The following is a 27,237-nucleotide window of genomic DNA, read 5'->3' as shown; positions in this document are numbered from 1 at the left end:
ACACAAAGGCAAGCAAAAAATGGCCGCTAAGTGCGTAGTGACTACGAGTGCTAGCCGTCAAAACAACAGTCCCCTTATCTCCCTCGCCACTTCGACCCCAGCATAGAGGGTCAAAATATAGTTTTTATTACTTTTTTTTATTGCTTTATCATTTAAAAAGGTTAAAAATTAATTTTGGGAAAGGTAATTTTTCTCGATTTACCCTACGTGGGGGAAATGACCAGTGGCACCCTAGCCCAGGATGTAGGGGCTAATGAGACTGGCCTCTTTTATAAATGTATGGAGAGAAGTTTACAGTTCAAAAGGGCTCTTGATGATATTTGTGAGCCATACAGAGAAATTTTTGAAAGATTTGCATAGACAAAGCAAACAACAGAAAATAATAGACTTCTTCTTGAGGCTGCGGTCACCGCACCTATCAACATCATCTGCCAAACCAGAACTCTATGAACCCCAACCACCAACATCATCTGCCAATCTGGAGCCTGAAGCCGATGATCCAATCGACTCCAAGAAATAAAAATCATTCCGGTTTCATCATCATCGAAGTTTTCTTCATCAATCACCGTCATCAGAAGGCTTCATAACATCTACGATATTATCGTCATCATAGTTACGCAACAATCAACTAACCATGGATCGGTGAGTACAGTAATATGATTTTATAATGCCTATCATTAATATTTTTTATTTTTTATTTATGTTAGTTCTATTATTATTATATTTGTGCATTAGTGTATGTAAATGTTTAAAAGATATGCATTTCACGTGATAAGAGCCCATACACGGCCACGATCCCGCCACCCCATTTCTCTTATAAGAAGTTAAGTTGCCAAATTTGATTTTGCCTAACAAGCCGTTTTCGAGGAACCTAACCACCGCATTGGGAGAGAGTTTACTGTATTTCCTTAATGTCCTGAAGCTCACGCAATGTGAATTCACAAAATGCATCATTCTTCAAGAATGTAACCCTCACATTGAGCATTATCTGGCTGTACAATACTACCTGTACAGTAAATCAAGTTTCTTATTCTTCAACTAAAGGAAATCTCCATATTGTAATCATAAATTTCAAATGCATGGAATGTAACAAAGATAGTGAGAGGTGGGGTGACAGATGTTGACTCAAAGGCATGAATGTCTTTGTCTAATAATACATGTTTCAAATTGCAGCAATACTGTATTGTGAGAAAGATATAAAAATGTAAAGTGCGGGATGAATTTCTGTGATTTTATACGAATCAATCTGCAATGAAGTTGTGAAATGGTAAATGCAATTCAAATCTCGATATAGAATAATAATTCACAATTACAAATACTAAAGTCAAGCAAAGTACTTAAAGAACAAACAGATTATTTACCAAACTAGAAAGATACCCTATACTAGTGCAAACGCATCAAGGGAAATAAAATGTTCAATTAATATAAGACTACTGATATGTACAATAAACAAGTAACAGTGTACTATACTGTACTGTACAGTACAGTATAGTTGCCAATTTTATTGACTTTGGAAAGATACATTTACCTGGACTGTATATCTGAACATACAATAGGTAAAGAGAGGGGCTTTGGCACTGTGTACCATATTTTACATTACAGGTATGGATTACTGGGCAAAGACATACAGTATACAGTATAGTCTTCATTTACGCGGTCAATTGAACCCGTGGAGGTCCAGGTAAAACGAGAAACGCGTAAACGAAATAACAGAACATATGGGATTAATTGAAATAGAGACTGGGCCAACCCCCAAACTACACTTTTTCCGACACAATAGTACGTTGTAGCAAAAATAACATCCTAATTTTATAATGGTATGCACACACAATTAATATTTAAGAGAAATACAGTCGCTCTCTCTAATAAAATTCTTAAATTAGATCTAAAATTTGTATGTCTAATGCAAATTTTAGCTTGTTTATATTAAAATTAATCAATATCTTATAAGAATTCCAGCAATGTAAATTATATTCTGGCTGGGTAATTTCTATGAATTTTATGAGCTAAAAACAAATATCTTCAGTAAATAAACAAATTATACTTCACCCAGACACTATCTGTCAATCAAAATACCCCACCTCCCGCTCCCCCCCCTCTTCCCACGCTCGCTGGCTCCCTGAGAAATGTTTGGGAGAGAAGACTAGGTTTTTAGGTTTAGTAATAAATAATACCCCAGACTATGTTTAGGATAATATAATTGACATTGCTGGATTCCTTGCAAGACTGCGAATAATTTGAATATAAACGTCATATATTTTGCAGAAAAGATACAATTTTTGCTCTCTAATAAAATTCTTAAATTAGATCTAAAATTTGGATGTCTAATGCAAATTTTAACTTGTTTATATTAAAATTAATCTCTATCTTATAAGAATTTCAGCAATGTAAATTATATTCTGGCCGGGTAATTTCTATGAATTTTATGAGCTAAAAACGAATATCTTCAATAAATAAACAAATTATACTTCACCCAGACACATTACTTTACGTACGTTGTAGTAAAAATAACATCTTAATTTTATGATGGTATGCACACACAGTTAATATTTAAGAGAAATATCAATAATATTAGGTTTTTTAACACTTACTTAGTAGAAGAGATGGCTGGGTACATGGGGATTGGGGTTGGTTCTGAGGCAGAGGGCAGATTATTGGCCCTCACCTGTATCACTTGTATCACCTGTATCACTATCCACCACAGAGACTTGCAGGGCCTCTTTGTCAAACCCCTCAAAGTCCATATCCTCACTACAGGTTGTACCTCTCTAGTCCGGCAACCTCGGGACCTGACCGGTGCCGGACCATGGAAATTCACCCTATTCCTGGATAGATAGTGACTTGTGCTTATGCCTGGAAGCAATAGCACCACTTTCTCTGCGTCATGGTCTCTTTGAAGACATATTGAAGGGTTAAATGTCGTATAGTAGCTTCTCAAATTTCGCGAGTTTTTAATTCTTAACGTATTTTATTGGAACACACAAAAAAATAAATAAATAAAAATTTTGACGGCGGAAACTTGAATTTCGACGGGTTTGAACGGCCCGCCAACGTGCAGACGACGTGCATAATCGTGTAAACAGCGTCATTTCTCTTATGTACAAAAGATTCATTATTGTTTATTACTGAATGTCTTTTTTATTGAATTAATGTTTATGTGTGCAAAATGAGCAATACAATTCATTAATAATACGTAGAATATTAAAACACACGAGGAAATGACACAGCATTGTTTTCGTTGATTACAAAACCAGTGACTGACTGATTCTACATATAAAACTGAAGAAAATAAGACCTTGGTTGTAGCTGTAGTAAAATTAATATGGTTGTTTTAAGTAATGTTACTTAATGTTAATAAATGGAACAATAGAAGTAGCTAACGATAATGGTAAAGAAAAAGAGAGATCGCATATGTAAGTGCGCATGCGCACACGTGAAAACATATCGTCATTACTTTACATAAGAATATGAAAGCAACACTTATTTACTGTTCATATATATTTTAATTAATGTTTCTGAATTTGTTTTTATTGAATTAATGTACGTGTGTGCAAAATTAACAATACAATTTATTAATAATATGTGGAATATTAGAGGAGACGAGACGGCTGCCGGCATTGTTTATGTTAAAGCTTACGAAACCAGTGACTGATTGGTTCTACATATAAAACTGAAGAAAATAAGACCCTGAGTTTAGCTGTAGTAAAATTAATGTAAAAAATGAATATGGTTGTTTGAAGTACCTGTAATGTTATTTAATGTTAATAAATGGAACAATATAAGTAGCTAACCATTAATGGTAAAAAAAAAAGTGAGACTGCTCGTATGTAAGTGCGCACATGTGAAAATATATCGTCATTACTCTACATAAGAATATGAAAGCAACACTTATTTACTGCTCATATATATTGAAGGGTTAAATGTTGTACTCTGTATAGACAAGCAGAGAGAGAGAGAGAGCAGCCAAACTGCCGGATGTAAACAAACCTTAATTTCCCGCGGCTTTTTTTTTTTTAAGGGGATTAGCCCACCCGGGCATAGGTCACTGACCCACATTGGGGCCTGAGGGGCAAAAATTTAATACTCCTGTAATAATAATAATAATTCAGATAAGTAAAAAAAAAAAAAACTGCCTATCTACCTATTGGACAAACTAAAATCGTTCCGGACCACGGGAGTTTCCGGACCACAGAATGCCGGACTAGAGAGGTACAACCTGTATCACTAATACTATCACTGACTTGGGCTGGCTGTGGTGGGTGAAGAACTCGGTTATGTTTGTTGACTGGGCGACTTTGTATGCACCCTGCCCGCACCGCTTCCCACATAAATGATGGAATGAACCGCGTAAATAAAAATTGTCGGTCTGGCAAGGTGCCGCCTGAATGACCAAACGCGTAAACCAAATCCGCGTAAATCGAGACTATACTGCACAATACATTAATTAATATAAAAATGAATATACTTTTACCTGCACATTCAACCAAGAACACTTGTCCTGCTTTGGGTGATGTTACATGAGACACTACAGCTCTGGGTACAGCCTCATCATCACTATCTGAAGGAGTAAGATAAATTAGGGAACAGTGTTTAATAACAGTCTACCATATACTATCTAGTAATCTGATGACATAAAAAGTCTCTGATACTAAATATAACTGTTAAATGATCTTAGAAATAAATACTGTATACTGTAATGAGTAGCACAACCATAAAACTGGAGGAATGAGGTTCAACCTCACTCCTCCAGTTGTTAAAATGAGGCCTTTTTCCTTCAGGTTTCCCTTCTTTCACTGGCAGTTATATGAATTATTTTTTTTATGTTGTTTAGAAAGTCTAATCCAAAAATGGAATAAAAATTTCCAAGCACAGTTTCATAAATAATATTACAATGTATTTTCTGATATTCAAGATACAGTATTCTATTTTATCCAAATTTACATTTACCCATCAAGGTACTGTATTCTAAATACCAATGAACACCATTCTTCACTTAAGTTATGACCAAGACCAAACTAATGTTCATTGAAGACACATAAAGTATTAAATAAAATAATGTCATTTCAAAATACTGTAGTTGTCTGTATGTATGTACAGTATTGTATGTGTGTGTTTTCCCAAAATACCAAAATAACTTCAAAATGAGTATACAGATTTGCACCAAACTTAATAAGTTTGATCAACATGTGACAAGGTCCACACAATAAACTTTTGGTATATATATTGTGCCAAAATTGACCAAGTGTTGAGGGTTTAAAAAATTATGGGGTTTACTAGGAGTAAAGAAAAAAAAATTCTTGGGGTTTAAAGAAAGCAATCCATGAAAAGTATATTTAAATATGCAAGAGTCTACAAGTTTGGAGAAAGCCCTACAAATTACAGCACTGTACTATGATACTGTACAGCAGTTATGGATACTAAGATAATGAACAACTGGTGCATATAAAGCACTGTACAGTATGTTTATTTATTTCAAGAATTTTGAAGCACAACACACTCACAACTAGGGAATAGATTGTCTCTAGATTTGTGCACCCTTTGTAAAGAACTATAGTATACTGTACTATATTAATCAGAGTGTACAGTACAGTAAGGGAAGTTATTGCCAATTGGTTACAGAAATCATCCCTGTCCTAAGGGTTGCTGGTTTAATAGTGGGGTACTCACAGTCCACCCAGCTAAAAATGGGTGCTGTACCTAGCTTTATAGATGGAGAAGCGAAAGTGGTTGAGTGTAGTGTCAGCCACACTGCCTCATTACACACTGAGAGCTTAGTACAGTATACAGTGTGTTGTATCCACACTGCCAGTAACAGTCAGTTATGCCTATGGGATCTTCTATTAAACATATCAAGGTACTGCACTGTACACATTTTAAAGAAACAAATGAGTAACATACCAAAAATTCTACTCAGTTGTTCTACTGAGAGAGGTTCATGTTGTACAAGATAGGGTTCAGGATCCTTCCCAAGTTTCCTCTTCCTTCCCATTTTTAACTGTAAAGAGAAAAATAAATACAGTATAATTATTTTATCTAAAACTTTCATACACTCACCTTCTACATCCAGCTATTTTCTGACCATTTTTTTTCATTGCAAGTTTTTGCATGCACAGGTAACTAAGTGGCCTTTGGAAGGCTGGAGACACTCAACACTGGAGATATATTTCTGGAATGTGTAAATGAGTTTTGCTACCTGCGTGACATAATCAGTGCTGGAGTCAGAAGTGGTTGGAAGTCCAGGGAGTTGCTGTCTAATGGAATAGTTGTCTGAGTAATCATTACTGCCTAGTTTATACATAATAGTGATTGGCAATACAATATCAGCCAAGCAGTGACCTCTGCTCTTTATATACAGTACTGTACAGTACACAGGGAAAAAATACATTCTAAATGGACCCCATTCATTGACAAATCATAAAAATAAAAAGCATAATACAAGTTAGATATACTTTACAGACATTAAATAAGAATAATGTCATACTTGACAAGAGTAGTCCAGCCTTAGTACCATTTTGAGGAAATTTCACCATGCAAGATAAAAAAAAATTACTTCCAGAAACTGACAAAAAATGTAGGATGAATGCATTTTGTATAATTTCACTTTTACAAATGTTTCCTTTTCCATCTCTGGAGGATCTACCTGTCTGCCAAGTAAACTTTCTGCAATCGAGTGTTGATGTTTTCACAGGTTGTTTAGGGAAACAGCTACATTCTATAATTCATAATTCATAATTCATAAAATGAAGAAAACTAACCTGCTAAACATAACCAAAATACTATAGTCATTTTATATCTTATTCATTTAAAATAATAAATAATATTAAATTACTTTCTGGAAATAAATAATCTTAATCTAAACATGGTGTTCATGGGAGCCATATGTGACTGTTTTCCCCTGTCAATTTCAGCCCTAAAATTTTTAGGTACAGTATTACACAAAACACATTCCTCGTGTACTTTTAGTAATTTTCTCAAGGTAATAAAGCTCTTATTGGTAAAGGTGGAGGAGACAGCACATGAATAACTTACGGAATTAAACATGAAAATGTTAAAGAGAATGCAAAGAAACTATTAGAATCTGACCTAACCTCACCTAACTTTCTAACCTGTGCTTTGTCATTTCGATTTTATGAATTAACTATCATCCAAGCAACATCTCTAGAAAAAAATTAATGAATTCAATTCAATATAAATTATAATAAACATACCCAATGAGATCGTCGTTAGTTTCTTGACATGTAAGCAAAGACTATGGACGCTTCCATATAGTATATGATGTGAACCAAAACATGGTCGCCACGAAAGATCCGATGGCACCATAATTGCAGTAATTTTTTTTCACCAATAAAGCACATAGAGACGTGAAATTACTGCCATATGATAAGTGTAAGCAATATTTTTACCACGTTATTTCCCTCTTCTTTCATGCCCTGCCCACTGACAAGTAATTTATGATTGAAAGATAGGTAAAAAAAATATATGGTGCTACTACCTGACCTGACCTAACCAGACCTGACCTATCTTAACCTAACCAAGCCTAACCTAACCTAAATATCTTGTAGACCGCATGTTATAGTAGCACCGAATACATACAGTATACAAAATACTGTACAGTTCTACAATGTTGTCATTTCACTTTTATCAATCTGTGTCATCCAAACAGCATCTCCTGAAATTTTGGTGTACAGTAATTTCACAAAGTCCTTCTTTTTTCTTCTTTTATCCTCTTCATCAAATGATCGGTTCGTTAGCCGCTTGGGCGATCGGTCACGTTTCTGTTACGCACTGTTGGCAAGTACTGGGCATGCACCGGCTCCTGAGTGCCATCCATCTCCTCCACCATTACCATTTTATCTGGACCACTCTCGTTACATATTACCCTAAACAATACTGTACTGTATTACAAGTTCACAAAGGATTTTTTTATGGGGATTAGCCCCCCCCCCCCCGGTACGGGTCAATGACCCACATCAGTATCTAAGACGTGAAGCAAGGTTGTATCACTGACTGTGGAGTCGGGATAACTGTGTGTGGGCCAGAGTAACATATATCCCCAAGTGTGGAGAGTACTAATAGTGTACAGTACATGAACAATCTTGTGATGGGTGTTTGAGAAGTACTATGAAGTGTTAGTAATGTAATAATACTGAAGTGCGGATGACCAGTCCTTGTGTGTCACTGTCATAGAATGTTACCTAAAACCCTATAGTACTTTTGACTGGTACATTGGTCCTGTTAACGTGAATATCTGCGGCTGACGGAGAAGTGAGGCCAAGTGGTTTTTGAAGCCTGCATAAGTGTTAACGTAAATTTGGCCAAGTCTTGAGTGAACAGTAAGGGGTGGTTCAAAGGTGTATGCTCTGATAAAGTATCCTGTGTTCAACTTAATATTAAATAAATTATTTTTATTGAGTGTTGGGGGTATCATCCTCCTACAGTATTTACCTTTGTTTCTTCCCAATACCTTGACACCATGAATACAAACAAATCCACGTGCACCAGCCCTGGCCACGTTGATACCACCCAAGTGTCCTGTTACTATCGCCTTAGGTAAGTGATTAGTGTTATATTATACAGTATGTTCTGATAGAAAAACCTGGGTGATGGCAGCTACCGTGAGCATTGAAGAGTGTAACATAACAAGGGGTTTCCCAGGTAAACCCAAGGTCAGAATATAACAAGATACGAGAACAGTAACAGACAGAAATAGTTTGATTAGTTAAAGAAAGAAAAGAATAAAAGAACTAATGCAAAATTGAGAGAAGTAAATTTAGCTATATAAAATGGTTAGCAGCAGTTGGATAAATAATAGAAAAAATCCGCCCCTACAACAATATTAGATAATTTCATAAATTTTCTCTCCAAACAAAGCTGCTTTGGACTAGTTAACAAGATCAATTTGCCAGCAACCATATTGCCATGAAAACATAATCTTTATCCGGTCCGACTAATTACCCAAATGTAGCCGCAATGAAGTCAAATAATGGTCCTACATGAATAAATCGGACTGCTAATCACTTCTCGACTAGTATTTGGTGTCACAAAGTCACAAAAAATTGGAAAACTTAATTTAATCTGAGTTGTGTTGTGTTAGGTTAGGTTAGGTTAGGTTAGGTTAGGTTAGGTTAGGTTAGGTTAGGTTAGGTTAGATTAGGTTAGGTTAGGTTAGGTACATGCACTCGATCTATTAACTCAGATTAAATTAAGTTTACCAATTTTTTGTGACTTTATGACACCAAATAATAATCGAGAAGTGATTCACAGTCCGATTTACGCTTGTAGGACCATCATTTGACTTCATTGCGGCTACATTTGGGTAATTAGTCGGACCCCCCATGGGGATGACCATTTTTTTTTTATCTTTGGGAAATCAGTTAGACATAACTGAGAGCTATCTATTATATATATATATATATATATATATATATATATATATATATATATATATATATATATATATATATATATATATATATATATATATATATATAATACAGTACTGTGTAAGAAGCAAGAAACATCTTGGCCCTTGTGGGATCTATCCCAAGCAAGCTCTAAAGATGAAGTAGCCTCCGATATTAACATTTATTTGCATCACTTATGTTATATGAAAGTAACCAGGAGCTTCGTGACAAATTGTGTCATTCGTGTATAAATTTTATCAACAATAAATACATTGACTACAACGAAATTAGTATTCGGCCATTTTAGAAGAGGTTTAACTATCAACTTCTGTCACCGCTAAATCTTTATTGGTGTTTAAAAGAATAACGATGCAAGTTATAGGTCACAACCAGTTCTAAAAACATTAATAATTATAATAGCCACATTTCTTACCTGTTAACATTCATTCAAAGAGATATATCTAAAATGAAAATAGGAGTTGTAATTCTGGCAATGTGGGAAGGGTTACAGTTGACGTTGTGTATCTTCAGGAAATTGAACTTCAACAGCTTCTATACAACTCTATCCAAAAATACCCTCTTGTTATCCATTTATATAACCTGAATAGACATTATATTGACATTGAAAGATTATTTTATAAGATTGATTAAGTATATGGATGGTAATTTTCGAATTTCATTTTGTTATTTCATTTTTTTTAATTAAATGTAATATTCCTGATAATGCTGGTGTACCATCTCTCCTGTGCTGCTGTAGAAGTTGTTTGAGGGAAGAAGAAAAGTAAGAAAACTTCAATAAGCAGCAAGTGTCAACCTATATAGAGTGTATATTTAAAGATGTAATTATGATTCACTGTCATTGAATTTATAAAGGAACTCTTGTTTATAAACGTTGTTGCTGCTATGTGTAGACAACCTCTGCCTCACCTCAGGACTCGGGATAGTGACAGACATGGCTGGTTTTTTAACTCGGTTGTTTTCCAGTAAAATATCGTAAATTTGGTTGTTATCCGGTTTGGCATATCTTCAAATCGCATAGAAGTACTTTTAGGCAAGTTCTACCACATGTATACATTCCTTAACCCTTAAACCCTCTTGGAAACGTGTTTCTTTCAAAAAAATCGCACAAGTGAGGAACGCCTATGAAATTAGATCAATAAATCTCTACCTGCCATTTCTTGTCAAACTACGAGCTATCTGGATTCGTGAGGCATGTCACACTGCCTGCCTCCGCTCCCTTCTCATGTTTTCTACCCCGCAGGGGTTAGGTTAGGTAGGTAGGTTAATTTAGTGAAAGTTATGGGTCTAGATGTTTGGTTTCTGGGTAAGTTTTTATGGTGAAATTTCAGTCATGCACCGGTCTTTCTTTTGCTGTTATTAATATGTTTGGTTAATATATAGGACTAACCCGCCGGGCTGCATAGTGCCGATGCAGCCATATCATCTGACGTCCAGAAATGCCTCAAATTTCACCATATCATAGTAAGTTCTATCTGTTTAATATACCGGGGAAGTTAGGTAAGGTTAGGAAGGTTTGGTTGGTTAAGTCTGTTCTTCATAACCACAAATGTTAAGTGACTATCTCCTCTGGGTCCTGAATATGTTGCAAAATCACTCAACAGTTGTACTATCTGAGGTTAATATTGACCACTGACTGGCCAGCGAGTTATTTGTTTTGGTGTTTATTTTCTTACCGGTACTATAGTTTCATCAGTGAGTGCTGATGTTTCGTTTGGTAGATATTTAGGCGCCTAAGGTGTGAACTACTTGTCTTCTTGGTATTAATGTGGCAGGTGTTAAGTTATGCTAGGTTTTATGTTAATTTTAGGTTGGGTTAAAAAAAATTGCACAAACTACGACAGTGTCCTCTATAAAACACAGTGAAATTGCGGCGTTTTTATAATTGTTTACTATGCAAAATCGGCGGTGGGTCAGTCGTCGGTAGTTACCTTACTAAGTTGCTGACTTGGTTAATGTTCATTTGTATACCAGTATGTATTTCCGATTCTTTACCATCATCACTAGGATTCTTATTTAGTTAGGAATCGATTTTCTTCTATGTCAGTAGTAGGTTAGGTTAGCTCAGGGCAGGTGAGGTTATCTCAGGGTAGGTTAGGTTAGCTCAGGGTAGGTCAGGTTAGGTTAGCTTGTCTGGTTAATATTCGTTTAAAAAAAAATTACCGCCGACTTCACTATCATAGAACTGTATCCATTTAAAAATTTTAAAATCTCTTTCATATCCCCCTTATTTGTCTGTCTCTAAGACTAGACAGCTTCATTTCCTTAACCTCTCAGGGTATGATAGGTGTTGCATCCCAGTTGTTTTATAGTTCTCCATTGGGCTGCATCGATCTTCTCATTAGGTTTTTTTTTTCCATAGGGACTTCATACAGAGTTAGCAAAGTCGAAGTATGACCTTATCATTGATATGTACAGTAGTATGAATGTTTCAGGATCACGAAATTGGATCGTTCTTATGATCTCCATCATTTAATATGCTTTCTTAGCTTTCTCAAATATTGTATACAATATGTTCTTTAAATTTCAGCTTGTCTATTATTTCTCTTATATCTTTCTCTAATGATACTTATACTTGTTGCAGCTGTCTGATATCTTTCATAGGTCCTTGTTCCTATGCTTCTCTGCCTGTATGCATTTATATTTAAGAAGTCAATTCTCCCTCCTTTCTCCCATCTCCTGGTCTTCTTGGCTGCTTATTAGATTAAAATTTTTGTATCTTCAACAGATGGATACAGTATACTGTATGTTTGTATTGATTATTTCTGGGAGATCATTTATTTATACTGTGCAGTACAGTACTGTATTATAAAAAGCAGGGGTCCTAAAACTGACAACTGTGGGAAACCTGATACAGTATCACCTTTTGCCATTTACATTTTGCATTCCCAGCAAATTTCTTGTTGACCTACAATACCGTATGCTAACAATTTTCTTTGAAGACTTTGGTGTGACCCCATATTGATTGCTTTTTGGAAGTCAAGATATATTACGCTGGCAGACATTCCAATGTCCAAGGCCTCAGTCCATGTGTCTAATACAGTGGGGTATGCTATAACGAATCTAATTGGTTCTAGAACCTCGTTCGTTATAGGATTAATCCGTCCCAGGCCCCCAAATACAACCACTTAACACTGAAAATTTTCTGTGGAAAATGTAAAAAATATTGTACTTTATCTTACCTTAGTGTTGTTCAGCATGCGGGACAGGAGGCAGAGGGGGAGGGGGGAGGAGAGAATTATGGAGAAGAGGTGGAAGGAGAGGAGTCATCCTTCCTAGCCCTCTTTGGTGACTGTCTCACAGGCACTTTGTCTGTAGGGTCTTTTGCTACTTTTTTAAAGAAGGAATCCAGGGTTGGATGCTTCAACCTTGATTTCTGGACCTTCCAAAAGTAGTTCATCACATTGTCATTAAACACACTTATGGCCTTTTCCACAGAACCAACATCAGGATGATAATCCTCAGCAAGCTTAGACAGTTTGCTCCAGCAAAAGAACACATCCTTGAGATCTTTGGCTGGAATGATGCGGCTTTCCTCCTTGTCCTCATCCTCCCCTGACTCCTCAGAAGTTAAGCTCTGCTTCAGTGTCTCATTTTCTTCTTTGTGAAGCTCAAGCAGCTTCTCAGTGGACAGCTCCTTACTGTGCTCTTCCACCAACTCCTCAACATCATCATCATCCACTTCCAGGCCCATGGAATTGCCCAGAGACACAATTTCATGTACAACAGCCTCTTCCTCTAACTCTTCGAAGCCTTCAAAGTCTCTTTGAAGCACACATTAAGGCCACAATGGCCTCCAAGCAGCACAAAGACACCTCATAGTAACTTCTTTCCAGGCTGACGCAATTATAAACACAGCGTCTGCTATATTGAAGTGACTCTTCCAAAATTCCTTCAAACTAACATCACTGGAAGAAGTGGACGCAAAACATTTTCTAAACAGTGCCTTTGTGTACAGCTTCTTAAAGTTAGAAATTACCTGTTGATCCATGGGCTGGATGAGAGGTGTTGTGTTGGGTGGCAAGAAGTGCACAGTGATGAAGTTGAACTCCTCTGGCAATTCAACCATCAAATTAGGAGGGTGGGCTGGTGCATTGTCCATCACCAACAAAGCTTTCAGTGGAAGATTATTCTCCCTGAGGTATTCTCGAACACCGGGTCCAAACACCTCAATCACCCACTCAGAGAAAAGACTTCTGGTCACCCAAGCCTTTGGGTTTGACCGCCACATAACACCAAGGCGGTTCTTCCTAATGTTTTTGAAAGCTCTGGGGTTTTCTGCATGATACACAAGGAGTGGTTTTATTTTGCAGTCACCAGAAGCATTAGCACAAAGGAGGGTAAGCCTGTCTTTCATTGGCTTATGGCCAGGGACAGAAGTTTCCTCCCTGGTAATGTATGTACGGCGAGGCATTTTTTTCAAAAAAAGTCCAGTTTCATCACAGTTGAGTACCTGCTGAGAAACGAAGCCTCCCTCTTTAATCACATGCAAAAAAATGTCTTGGTGTTCCTTAGCTGCTTCCTTATCTGCACTAGCAGCATCACCATGTTTCACAACACTATGTAATTTATTTCTCCTTCTGAAACCAGTAAACCACCCCTTGGTACCCCTAAACACTGGCACATCACTATCACTTGCACTGGGAGTCTTGGCTTTAAGGTCCTCAAACAATTGTCTGGCCTTCTCACAAATTATAGCTTCACTAATGCTATCACCTGCCATTTCTTTCTCCTTTATCCTCACTAAGAGTAAATTTTCCGTCTCCTCAATCACAAGACACCTTGCTTTGCTAGGTCTAGAGATTCCCTTAGCCACTTGCACAGTTTTCAACTCCTCTTTATTCTTCAAAATCGTACATATAGTCGATTTAGCCATCCCATACTCATCACTAAGTTTCGCAATGCTTGTTCCATTCTCACGTTTCTTTATGATTTCTTTCTTAGTTTCAAGACTTATGAGCTTTCTCACTCGCTTTGGACGATTCATTGTTACAACTGTACACTTGTTTAACAAAATATTTATACAAATAACTCGTATTTCCACATCAAAAGACGAAATTTCAACAATAACTGTGGTGCACTGGCTACACAATGAGACAAAGATGGCGCCTGACTCTCTTGTTGTGGGTCGCGGTACAACAATATTCATGCGTCAGACAAAATAGTCCCGTATTCATCCTCGTTCGTTGTAGGAGTTGCGTTCGTTATAGCATTCTCAATTTTATAGGTAAAACCGTTCGTTATAGCATACCCCACTGTACAGGTACAGTACTTTTAAAAGGTTGTAGAGCAGTGGATCTTCCTGCTAAGAATCCAGATTGCTTTTTTGATAGGACTGTACTAGTTTTCATATGTGATATGTTCTCTTATAATTTTGGTAAACGTTTACTTTTAAGTGCTGCGAGCAATTTCGCTAGAAAAAAAATTCCTGCATGAATTTTATTTTGCTGCTTTTTTTATTGGAGATAGGTTTTTTCTCTGGAAAAATTTTTTTTTTCAATCACTGTCAAACATTAGCCTGGCCTAACCTCCTAGCATGGGGTGACTTCACCCCCCCCCCCCCCCCGAGTGGTTATATAATGTCCGTATTTTACTTATCCTTATTTAACCTAAAGTAACGTATTCCCCTATTGGGGAAACGTTATTTTTTCAGAGTTGGGTCATGTATTATATAGCATGGTAATGCGATTCAGACGACCCGTGCACTACGCACTCCCCCTCCCATAGCTTGACGATGGTATTATAGTATAAATTTAAAAAGAAACACATCCCCAAAAGAGAACACTGTCACTAGCAATTAACAACAAAAATTATGGTGGAAGAGCAGTGTGTTCTTGCTAGATCGTTGGCAGCATTAATCTACACGTTATCCATAATTTTTTCTAGTATCTTGCATACATTGCTATCAAGTTCACTGGACGATAATTGATGCTTTTTTCTATTCCTCAGGTATTGTTCACTTACTCAATAATTGTTCAAATAATATTGCCAATGGCTCCATTATAATACTGTACTGTATTTGCTGTAACTCATCTACTCCAGGAGATAAATTTACAGTATTTTTAATTTCTTTAACAATGTTTAAACCTTTTCCTCTTTTATAGTTAAGTTCCAAAGAATATTGTGTTACTGTGTTTTCTATTATAGGAGCCCCCTTGCAACTCATTGACTCATTTATATAATATTCAATTACAATTGATATATTGTAAATAAATCCATATATAACTGTTAATGATGCTCAATTCTGGCTCACTTAAATGCTAATTTTATTGTATGTAAAGTTATAACTGCTTGAAAACATTAATTTTCAAGATGTGAGTGGGAAAAAGTTTGAATTAAAGAATATTACCATCGAAGGCACATTGGCTTCCAGTTAAAGCTAGGATAGAGTTCAAACTCTGTCTATTCACTTTTAAGACAATAATGTTTGGTAAGCCTTAGTATTTGGCAAACCTACTACAGTAATTCCATTGACTACACATTCTGAAATGATTTTGCATAGTAGTGATGATTCTTAATGCCTTGAGAAGCTTAGAGCAGTATAGGAATGTTTTTGTGCTGCTCGATCCTTTTCCTATACAGCATCCAGATTCTACAATTGGTTGCCTGCTTCCCTGAAGCAGCTGACTTCTGTGGAGGCCTTTGAGAAACAACTTTAGACCTTTTTTTTTTAAGCTTATGATCTGAACAGGGTATGGTGATGGTGAATCACAGGGTTGAGAAAGCAAGTCATAGCCATGAGGTTGATCACTTTGTAGCTTAGTTTGCTTACAAATAAAAGTAATGATGGCGGCCACAACCACCAACTTGTGTTTGTTCTGTAAATCCCCTTTTTTTTCAAATGATTATGTCAAAGACTGAAATGATTTATGTAGAAACAACTAATTATCTGTGGGTTTTTGTACCAGACTGAAAATACCATGATGTTAGAGGTGGTACAGCGGTAACATGCATCTCTCACCACTATGTCATTATTGTCATGGGTTCGAGTCCTTGTCTCAGACATGTGAGAAGGTGTTAGCCATTGTGAGTCTACAAAACTTCATTGGTTTACTCCAGTACTATCACCAGAAAAATAAAGAACGGACCAACTGCCCAAGCGGCAGCCAAGCTGATAAGTGGTGAAATGAGAATTAATTTAAAAAATTTACCACTTGGTGGGAAAATGAAACACCAGCAGCTATTTAACAAGTTATATTCAGCTTTGCCATTTTGTTTGCTTATGTATTCCAGAGATAAGGTGATTGACCATTCACCACACCCTCTAGCTGACCGCAAGTTACCTGGTACATAGCGTATAGTATTACACAAGTGAATGCAGGGCTGTTCTTAGCTGAGTGGGCTGGGGGTGCCCAGGGTGTGAAGCAGCAAGTCTTAAGGACAGGAAGCAAACTCTGTACATATTCACTCAGCCAAAGGGTCTTTCAAGGCAGCGTCATTGTCTATTCTAAAACAGTTTTTTATTACCATTTCAGTGTAGTAATTGCAAGTTAATAATACAGTACCTGTATTTTTAATAATATACTTTTATTTTAATTATATTTGTATAATTTTCAGGTGCTCTTTGTCTCATGGCAAGTAGCAATAGGGGACAAGTGTTATCCTTGTATAGACGAATTCTACGTGTTGGCTGGTCATGGAAAGCTCAGAATCCCTCAGAAACAAAGACAGAGCGGGATTACATCATAAATGAAACACAGCAATTGTTTAGAGCAAATAAGAACATTACAAACATGAAAAATATTAAGGAACATGTTGCTGAAGGAGAGGCTAGGCTAGAAATGGGTAAGTCATTCTCTTAACATTTATACAGTACAGTGTTAATGATTTGATCTAATATTTACAGTACAAATGTTTTATTTATCTTTCAATTATTTATTCCACTCTTAACCCTTTGAGTGAATCATAGAATATCAAGACCATTCTCTAAAAGTTCAACTTCCCCATCAAAAATTAAAATACTCCAGTGTTTTGAATTTTAAAATTACTTTATCATCACAAGAAAAGCATGAGGGTTCCACATCTGGCATTGAATCCCTTAGAAATCCAAATACATTACAGGTATGCTTCGTTATAAATACAGTACAGCATGTTTATCTGAAAATTGTATACTTACACCCCTTTTTTACTATCCATAAGATGGCCAGATAAAACATTCAAATACAGCAGTGTTTCAGTTTATGAAAGGGATACATTCCTACAAAAAAGTCCCCCAAATGTAAAAATATAAAATTTCAAGCAAAATTTCTGTGGGAAACAATACTGTACTTCTAAGTATAGCTATGTATTAATTATAATACAGTATCGTTATAGCAGTACAGTGCAGTATCAAGTTTATTTAATCCATATTAGAATATATTCTACTTATGGGAAACTGGAGGTGGCCGGTGCTTTGGGTGATCAGTTATAAATTTCTGCCTCTTATTTGGTGGTCGGTTAGATCGGTATACAGGTGCTACTCTACTTACGAACGAGATATGTTCTTGAGGCTTGTTTGTAAGTCCAACTTTACTCTTGTAGATACCAAACATATTGTAAAAAATTAAAAGATTATGGATATTTAGTACAGCTATACCTTTTAATACAGCCTTAAAACCTGGCTCACTCTTCTCCTCTTAGGTAATGTTTGTTCTATCTGGAATTTTCTTCAAAACAATCCAGTCTCATCCACATTAAGCACTTGTTCTGGCAGGTAACCCCCCCCTCAGTGATGATGTTTGTATCTCTAAAAGTTTGTAAGTTGAACGCTCTTAAGTAGAGGAGCACCTGTACAGTAGTACCTTCATATGACTTATAGGTAATAAATAAATAAGATATAATTAAATGTATAACATTTAATGAAAAAAATCCACAAATGTGCACAGAGCTTGGCAGGCTTCTGATCCGATTCTGCCGATACTCTCAGTAAATACTTGCTGTTCAGCTTGGTTTTCATAGAGACGCTTCTGACGAAGATAAGGGAAACACTTTCTTTGTGGTCTACTATGGTATTATTGTACCCCATTCAATAGTAAATGTAAGGAATACATAAATACTGTATAATGTTAATAAATACAGGAAAAGAAAAATTATTGCATTGCCATTTGGCAATCGTTTCACTACACAAGGGACATTTGAGACGGCGAACAGCCGAGATCCCCCACATTATTCCCCCCTCCCCCAATCTGTGTGCTAACTCCTGCACACAAAATGTTTACAATGCAGGGATCCTTGTTATAAGTGTTCATTATAAGTGGTTTTGCACTTTAGTTGTCAAATAATAATGGACCTCCACGTAAAAATTCCCCACAGTTAAGAGGATTCTGAGGCTGAAATCCATCAATCTTTGGGAGCACAAGTGTTTGGGTGATTGAAATTCCCACCCGCTTCCCATTCTCTTAAAGGTCATCCTTCTCACCCGCACTATGCATGCTCAGTACCAGTCACCTGTGTCCACAGGCATTATTTTGAAGTGCTCCAAGAACTATAATTATCAACTTTGTTGTGTCTTTGGTGACATTGGTTGGCTATTTTGTAGCCATCAGTTCCAAACCGAAGCAAGGTGGTGTAGTGACTAAAAGGATGCATACAGTAGTAGCAATGGGATGGACGTGAAATTGGAAATTACATGTCATAAGAAAAGTGGTGAGCATGTCTCAATGAACCACTTTCACTGAAATGAGTGTGTGGTTAGGTAGCTGGATATGCATCGACACATCAACCCCAAATGACTTTAAGTACCTTAAATAAGTTGTAAAGTTAATTAATTTCATAAAATAATGTATAATAAAATGTTTAACAAATGTCTCTAAGCTATATATATATACAGTCAGTCCCCGACTTACGACAGGGTTAGGGACTGACGACCAGGTCGAAAATGCGAAAATAATACACTGGTCCCTCGATTAACAAATACAGTTGGTTCCAACTCACAGAAAAAGTACATACAGTGGTCCCTCGGTTAATGAACGCTTCGGTTAACGAATTATCTTCCATAAAAATTTTCAATTCGGTTAACGAAAAAAAATTCGATTAACGAAATCCTTACGAAAATCACGTATTGTTTTGAACATCAGCTGATAAGCTGAGGGGGTACTCAGCCAATTCAGTAATCTCTTCTATGTTTACATTCCAATGGAGTAAATATCAAGAAAATTGTGCTCTTTAATATTTGTGCATTTTTTATACAGTATTAAAATTATTGGTCATTCTAAAATTTTGTCATCCAAGCTCTGTCTACATAAAGCTTTTCAACTAATATTTTGGGCTCAATATATGTGCTAACTTTATTCATTTATTGAAACTCATTTACATGCACACACTGTCCTAAGGGCAAAGCTGAACTGTACATGTAATCAAAGTAATGTACAAAATGATTACTAAAAATTTTGTCTAGTGCAAACTATGGCATGATTACATTCAAATTAATCACTATCTTATAAGAATTCCAGCAATGTAAATTATATTCTCCCTTGTCACTTCTATGAAATTTTATAAGCAAAATACAAAAACTCAATCTAAAGGACAAATAAACAAATAAATACTTCACTAGACCTTCGGCACTAACTGTCAAACATGTCACTGTCACTCCTTCCTCCCTCCCAACCACCCCAGCAAAGGTTTCATGGTTGTACAGTAGGCCTTAAGTTTTTATCTTATATAATATCACAGACTAAAGTTGGGAGAATATAAATTGCATTGCTGGAATCCTTGTAAGACAGCGAATAATTTGAAAATAAACGTCATATATTTTGCACAAGATTTAAGAGTAAGAGTGTATACGTACGTATATATATACTGTATATATACAGGCATCCCCCGCATTACGGAAGGGTTCCGTTCCCGGAAAATTGACCGTATCGCGAAATTCCGTAACGCGAAACCTATTTTCCCATTGACTTCCATTATAAAACGAGATGCATTTCTAAGGAATTTTTTCGGCCCCAAAAAAGTAATTCAAGTACTTTTATTAATGAAAATAAACATTTATAAACACATACAATACAGTACTGTACATTAAATAATTTATGATATACCTTCTTAAAACCAATTTAGGGGTTAATATTGCATAATATTGCATTATACAGCTATGTATATGTTTATTTGAGTGCCCCGTCATAGGAGTCCGTTTTCTCTCACTTCAGCACTCCTGAGTCGTCCGTTTTCTCTCACTTCAGCACTCCTGAGTCGTCCGTTTTCTCTCACTTCAGCACTCCTGAGTCGTCCGTTTTCTCTCACTTCAGCACTCCTGAGTCGTCCGTTTTCTCTCACTTCAGCACTCCTGAGTCTCACTTCAGCACTCCTGAGTCTTCCGCTCTCACTTCAGCACTCTGAGTCGTCCGTTTTCTCTCACTTCAGCACTCCTGAGTCGTCCGTTTTCTCTCACTTCAGCACTCCTGAGTCGTCCGTTTTCTCTCACTTCAGCACTCCTGAGTCGTCTTTTCTCACTTCAGCACTCCTGAGTCGTCTGGTCACTTCAGCACTCCTGAAGCACTCCTGAATCGTCCGTTTTCTCTCACTTCAGCACTCCTGAGTCATCCGTTTTCTCTCACTTCAGCACTCCTGAGTCGTCCGTTTTCTCTCACTTCAGCACTCCTGAGTCGTCCGTTTTCTCTCACTTCAGCACTCCTGAGTCGTCCGTTTTCTCTCACTTCAGCACTCCTGAGTTGTCCATTTTCTCTTAATCTTAAGAGTGCACCAGGGACTATTATTTTTTAGTAGTGACACAGAATTTGATATTGCAACTGGGGTTGCAATTGTTGAGGCAACTTAGGTATGTCTGATTACAGTTGGAATATTCAAGATCCATTGTGAGTGATGTTTAGAGCTTCAACTGTCTTTATGGTTGGTAAAACTTGCCAAGTCTGTCAGTCTGAATGGCATGTGTGAGGCCTTGTGTTTGTTAAAATTTACCCCAATTTCCGTAAGGGCGGATTTACGGGTTGTAACGCGAAATTATTGGTCATAATTTACAAATTCCGTAACCCGGGCTTCCGTAACGCGGGGGATGCCTGTATAGTGATTTAAGGGCATGTGTAACTGACAATGTGTTTAGAGCAAATGGGAAGTTTTACAAGCAAATATTTGGCATGAGCATGGGTAATTGTCTTTCTGCTCCTCTATCCTGTATTTATATGGAATTTTTTGAGGCTAGATTACTACCCAATATAGGGGACTTTATTCCTCCATGGTATAGATATGTAGATGATGTTCTTTGTCTTTTGCCTAGAAACAGTGACCCATTGGAATTTTTAGACAAGCTTAATGATATTGTCCCAAGTATCACATTGAAAATTGAAAGAGAAATAAATGGATCCCTTCCATTCCTTGATATGCTTATCATTAGAAATGGCCAAAACTACAAATTTAAGGTGTACAGAAAGCCTACACAGGTAGACAGTTTCATACATTTTTTATCGAATCACCTGGAGTCTACCAAAATGTCAGTTTTGTCTGCTATGTTCTTGAGATGTTTGCGTATTTGTGACGCTGAATTTATTGATGAAGAATTGAAACACATTCGTTCCATTGCACAAAAACTTGGGTACCCTTCTGTGTTTGTTGATCATTGTTTCAATAGGGCTAAAAAATCCTTTCATTCTACTCAAACCAGGCAAATTCCTACACTTAAGAATATGTTGACTGCCCTATCGCAATGAATTTGTCCCGTTAGTTCGGTCCCTTAAATTATTAAATATTAATGTTGTTTTCAAGTATGACTCAACCATTATCAATATGTTAATCAAAAATAGCCCAAGTTTGAATGTCAATGGAAGTGTTTATTGTATTCCATGTAGCAAATGTGATGGTAATTATGTAGGACAGACAGGGAAAACATTGCAGCTTAGAATCAAACAACATAAGTACAATATCAGAACAGCATCTGAAAGCAGTGCCGTGTTCGTTCATGTTAGGAATAATAATCATCCCATTGCTTGGAAAAAAGCTTAGAAATATTCAAATCATCTTGTGTCACAGAAAGACTTCTGGTTGAAGCTAGTTTGATTAAGGAATTAATATCAATAAACCTTAGTGATGGTCAGTTCAAAACTGATATTATGTTACATGAATTTATTTGTCAGTGGCTCAAGGTTAAAAATGCTTTGAAAATCTTGGAGCTAGATGTAGGATAGCTATTTAGTGGGTCCTTTATTTTTGATCTGACCTGACCAGTCACATAGCCCCCTTTCTCTTAAGCTCCTCTACGTGTGTGTTGGTGTGGGGATTAGTGGATGACATCATTATGACCTGACCTCATGTATATTTAAGCCATAACCACCCGTGACTAGCTTCGAAATTCTCGATACCCATATGACTTGCTAGCTTAACAGCAGCAGCTTGTATTTCTACACTACGGACGACATTACCACAGGATCGTTGCTGCACAAACCACTTCGTCACTGCCTCCTCAAGATTTGTATCTTTTGCCACTCTCATACGCTTCCTTACACCAACAGATGATGATTTAGAAGTTGCATCAACATAATATTTCAAAGAAAATGCAACGAGTTTGTCCTTAGCCTTGCATATGTCCGAAACTGTTTGCTTTTTAACACCATACTCGTCACAAACTCTAGACACCGAAGCACTAGCCTCTAACTTCCTTATAAGTTCCAGTTTCTGGTTCACAGAAAGGGTCACATACTTCCTCTTCGGCATTTTACTCCCCCTTGAAGACATGATGTAAAATATAAGGCTGAAAGATGCCTAATCACTGAAATATCAACGAAAATTGCAGGGCATCACAACACTGATACTCGAATGTGGCGCTAGGTCAACAATGACTGGCGTGACTCACGCGCGCACAAGGCCGCCGCGTGACCCATCTATCGGACAATCCCAGAACCATAAATTTGGTATGGACTCGTCCATAACCCTCCCTCGTTTATAGGTCGACCCTGATTTTTTGACCAAAAAATCGTTTATTTATGATATTCCTTGTTTATAGGTCGACCCAAGTTTTTGAGGGTATTGGAACAACAAAACCTTCAGTAAAAACACTCTACGTCCTATAAACTGAGGCTCGCCGTGCCTGAAACACAGAGTGCCGAAGGCAAATTGTTTACCATTTATTATTACGACACTTTACACTGAAACGCGGGTAGTATTTATTCAAGTCAATTAGGAGGGAATATTATTGTATACAACAGATTTTTAACTGAAAACTATTCGAAAAGCAATTACGGTAAAATCTTTTGAACAACGAAAGAAAGCGCAAGTCATTGTTTTCGTCATGATTTTATCCCACTTTCCACTGTAATACGTACGCCATTTCAGCAAAAATATTACATTTCCATATTTATTTCTGATAATATATTCATTTAGTCACAGTTAAGGTAAAATATACTTGTGATGTAATATTTTAATGAAAATACCCGGTACAGGTATTTAGAAATACGGTATCATAGTTTTCTTTTGTTTCAAATTTAATTAACAAAGATTGATGTTTCAAATGCAATGAACAAAAATTTATGTATCTATAAATAAACTTTAAAAATGAATACTTTATGTTTTACATAGTCCTGTGCTACCATACCATGCATTTGGCTACTTTGGGCTTGCTATGATGACGTAAGAGATCTGCCCTGGCAACTGTACCGACACTCACAGCTGGTGGTGCGTCGTTTCCATTGTTTACTGGTAGTTACTGGTAAATAATTTTCAACCTAACGAAACTATTACCCGTATGGAGATGTTGACCCCCAATTTTTTGCCAAAAAATTTGGGGTCCACAAAACATGTAGCTATGTGTATGTATGTTTATTTGAGTGCCCAGTCATAGGAGTCCGTTTTCTCTCGCTTCAGGACGCCTGAGTCTTCCGTTTTCTCTTAATCTTAGAGTGCACTGCACCAGAGACTTCGTTATTCCATAGTAATGACACAGAATTTGAAATTGCAACCCCAATTGCAACTGGGACAATCCCAGAACCAGAAATTTGATACGGACAGTTCAGATTTCGTCCGATTTATCCGAAATCCGGATTAAAGGGGTCCGAATTAACGAGGGTCGACTGTGCTGTACTAGATTACAGTAGGTGGGGTTTTTTTGTGAAACAATTAAAAAATTGAGGTTTACGGACTTTGGGAACCAAATCCTATTTTCCTATTTCTATTATTCACTATCCAAATGGCTTTCAAGGAACCTACTAATTCGGATAAAGAGAGATAACTGTACCTGTATTAGTATTATAATTAGTATTAGTACTGTATTATAAAGACAAATAGTGTACTATATCTTACAAGGTATACACATGTCACTACTTGTAATTCCCACTTTTGAGACCTAGATCAACCCTATTTGTGCAGTGATAGCACAATAATCATAGTAAAGATTCAGACATGTAATTTAATATGCATATTTTTCTCCTCAGCGATACACTACAAGACCCCATACCCAAGACCAGTGAATATGCCACCCAACACCATAACAAAAGGTTGGGGTAGAGGCAACATAAGAAGGCAGAATGTTTCCAGACCTGTCTATATAAAATCCATTGATAATACTTCTTGAAATAGGTGCAGTACATAGTATAATTTGTAAATAATGTAGATGTTGAATGTTGCATCACTTAAAGTTGTATATTTTCATCATCATATATCATTGAACAGGCTTGTTTTTGTGTTTTTATTGCCTAACACCTCGCTCTGGGTACTCGTATAGTATTACCCAACTGAGTCTACTGGTTGAAAATCCAGGTTAACAACTCTCAACATCAGTGGCTGGAACTACAGTATATCATTACTAATTTATACATATTTGATTGCCTTAAGATACAACAGTCACCAATCCAAGTTGAAAGCAATGAGTCTAACCATCACATTAGCATGTGTGCTTTGTGACCCTCATTTGGTTTCTGCTGCAATTTGTCATTTTCCAGGTCAATCTTCAGTTCCAGCCACTGGTCCTCCAGGAATAGCAAATGTTTTCTGCTTTTCTTCATCAATTAGGAGCTAAGTGCATCTCCTAACCCAATTAATATGATAGTTTTTATCTGTAGCCACAATCCTGAGCATTAGTGTCAATAAAGATTTTGTTATTTTAAATTTGTAATTGTTAATTATTGCTTAAAAAACTTAGTTTGAGGCTAGCTGGAGTGTTACCATACAGAGCCAACACAACCTAGCTCTGTGTCAGAGGGATCTTAATTTCATGGTGTATAGCTTAGCCTGTTGTATGAAAGCCCTTTATCTTTACTCCAGGTGCAGTTGTGGTTGAAATTGGAATTGCAGGATGTTCGGTTTTGGAAGTTTGAAGTTGAATAAGGGATTGTTAGACCTGAACATGATATTTCCTTTTTGTGATTTAGGTGTGTATTTCCAAGTTCTTGACATGCTTTTGAGGACTTAAAGGAACCCATTTTGGGTTCTGACAGCCAGTTAATGCTGTATTGGGTCATGCAGTAAGAACACTCAGGACTTTGACCTATATCTCATAAAGCCTTAGCTACATCCCAGAGAAGGACTTACATTTAGGTTTGCTTCAAGGCACTGTATGACAGTGAGGGTTATGCAAAGTCAGCTTCTTGTGTGCTACAGTTATTTTAGTAGGGTGACTCACAAAGTGGTATACTTGTTGTAATTACATTTGGAGCTTTTTTCCTTTAAAACTCTTTAGTATTTGAGTTGCCTGAGACAGATGTTAAGTTTAGAAAAAGTAGAATGTTGTTCCTGAAATTCCATAGTATAAATTAACCTGGATTAAGTGATTCACTCACTCTTCTTCCCAGTGGGTAAAGCCAAATTGGACTGGAACTGGGAAATGTCAGTTTGTAGTGTGTACCATTTAAGTGTTTAAGATAATCATTATCTTTGACCTTGATTGATGACTGCTGTAGCCTCAATTCTCTTTTTAGATACTCAAATGTGCAAGGAAAGTGTCAACTAATTAATTAATTGTTTCCAGCTGCTAATGTTGAACATTATCCTGGGTTTTTAAACTGTTGACTTAGTTGAGTAATAGTGTACAGCATGTAAGTCACCTAATTTAGGCTTAACTGTACAGTGGGATTTCTGGAACAATCCTCTTGTTATTTTTAAGAAACAGCATTATATTCATCAAAAACACAAACAAAAAAGTTTAAGTTAAATAAAATGATCTTGCCATCTATTAAGGTTAATTTATTGTTTGTTTTATTGTAATATGTCAACAGTAAAATATTTAAAAAATTTCATAACCGTGTTTCTTTTTTCATTACTCAAGTGACTTAAACCTATTGCTTAGAATATTTTTCTTGAAATGATAGGCAAGTAAGTCCTTTCCAATATACAGTACAGTATACTGTACTCTCAATTTAACAGAATCTAATATAACGAACTCTTGATTTAGCGGAAAGAATTTTTTCCTTTATTTTTCGCTCGATTTAGTGAACTAGTTCGCTAAATGGAGATTAATTCCGTTAATATGCTCACACCTATAGAGACACCTCAGACACATGATATTGTACAGTTGCCCGCAAAAGTTCTCCCACAGCCCTGTGTAGCAAGTTTGTGGGAGGACTTTTACTGGCAACTGTACAAAGAAACATTATTCATGGCTTACCTTAAACTAGGGGGTTCAGTGTTTGTTTTCAAATTTTTCTATTATTTCCAAACTTTGTTTCCAATTGATAGCCACACTAATTTGACTTTCTCCCCCACACCACTTCCTTTCTGAGACTTCCGAGAGACTTTTTGCGGAATTTAACGGAATCACGCTCGATTTAGTGAACTACAGTATAGTCTCGATTTACGCGTTTGGTGTTTGGTCATTTACGCGGCACCTGGCCAGACCGGCAATTATTAGTTACGCGGTACATTCCATCATTTACGCGGGAAGCAGTGCGGACATGGTGCGCAC

General features: G+C 36.7%; 2 protein-coding genes across 3 annotated transcripts in view; one reads left to right on the top strand and one right to left on the bottom strand.

Moving 5' to 3' along the window:
- The window catches only part of LOC121864994, a 137,272-nt gene extending 127,351 nt beyond the window's left edge, over positions 1–9,921 (bottom strand). For both annotated transcript variants that reach the window (XM_042364258.1, XM_042364259.1), the window contains exons 1-3: positions 9,838–9,921; positions 5,899–5,995; positions 4,472–4,558 (exon numbers count right to left, since the gene is read on the bottom strand). In XM_042364258.1, the coding sequence (XP_042220192.1) occupies positions 4,472–4,558; positions 5,899–5,989 (178 nt within the window). In that variant the 5' untranslated portion in view covers positions 5,990–5,995; positions 9,838–9,921. The remainder of the gene's footprint in view (positions 1–4,471; positions 4,559–5,898; positions 5,996–9,837) is intronic.
- Positions 9,922–10,156: 235 nt separating this feature from the next.
- On the top strand, positions 10,157–26,572 carry LOC121864993 (LYR motif containing protein 1-like). Its single transcript, XM_042364257.1, has 4 exons — positions 10,157–10,185; positions 10,806–10,886; positions 16,980–17,207; positions 24,773–26,572. Exons 2-4 carry the CDS (start codon positions 10,862–10,864, stop codon positions 24,910–24,912), a joined length of 393 nt encoding a protein of 130 aa, XP_042220191.1. The 5' UTR covers positions 10,157–10,185; positions 10,806–10,861; the 3' UTR covers positions 24,913–26,572.
- Positions 26,573–27,237: the final 665 nt, after the last annotated feature.

Source organism: Homarus americanus, unplaced genomic scaffold (genome assembly GCF_018991925.1).
Source record: "Homarus americanus isolate GMGI-L3 unplaced genomic scaffold, GMGI_Hamer_2.0 scaffold2539, whole genome shotgun sequence".
NCBI lineage: Eukaryota > Metazoa > Arthropoda > Malacostraca > Decapoda > Nephropidae > Homarus > Homarus americanus.
This window is presented reverse-complemented; position numbering and strand designations above follow the sequence as displayed.

What these genes read in the sequence shown, in the direction of transcription:
- LOC121864993 (XM_042364257.1), top strand. Translation starts at nt 10,862, where the DNA reads ATGCCTCAAATTTCACCATATCATA. An exon ending in TCAAATTTCACCATATCATA is followed by an intron (nt 10,887 to 16,979) that starts GTAAGTTCTATC and finishes TATAATTTTCAG; the next exon opens with GTGCTCTTTGTCTCATGGCA. An exon ending in AGAGGCTAGGCTAGAAATGG is followed by an intron (nt 17,208 to 24,772) that starts GTAAGTCATTCT and finishes TTTTCTCCTCAG; the next exon opens with CGATACACTACAAGACCCCA.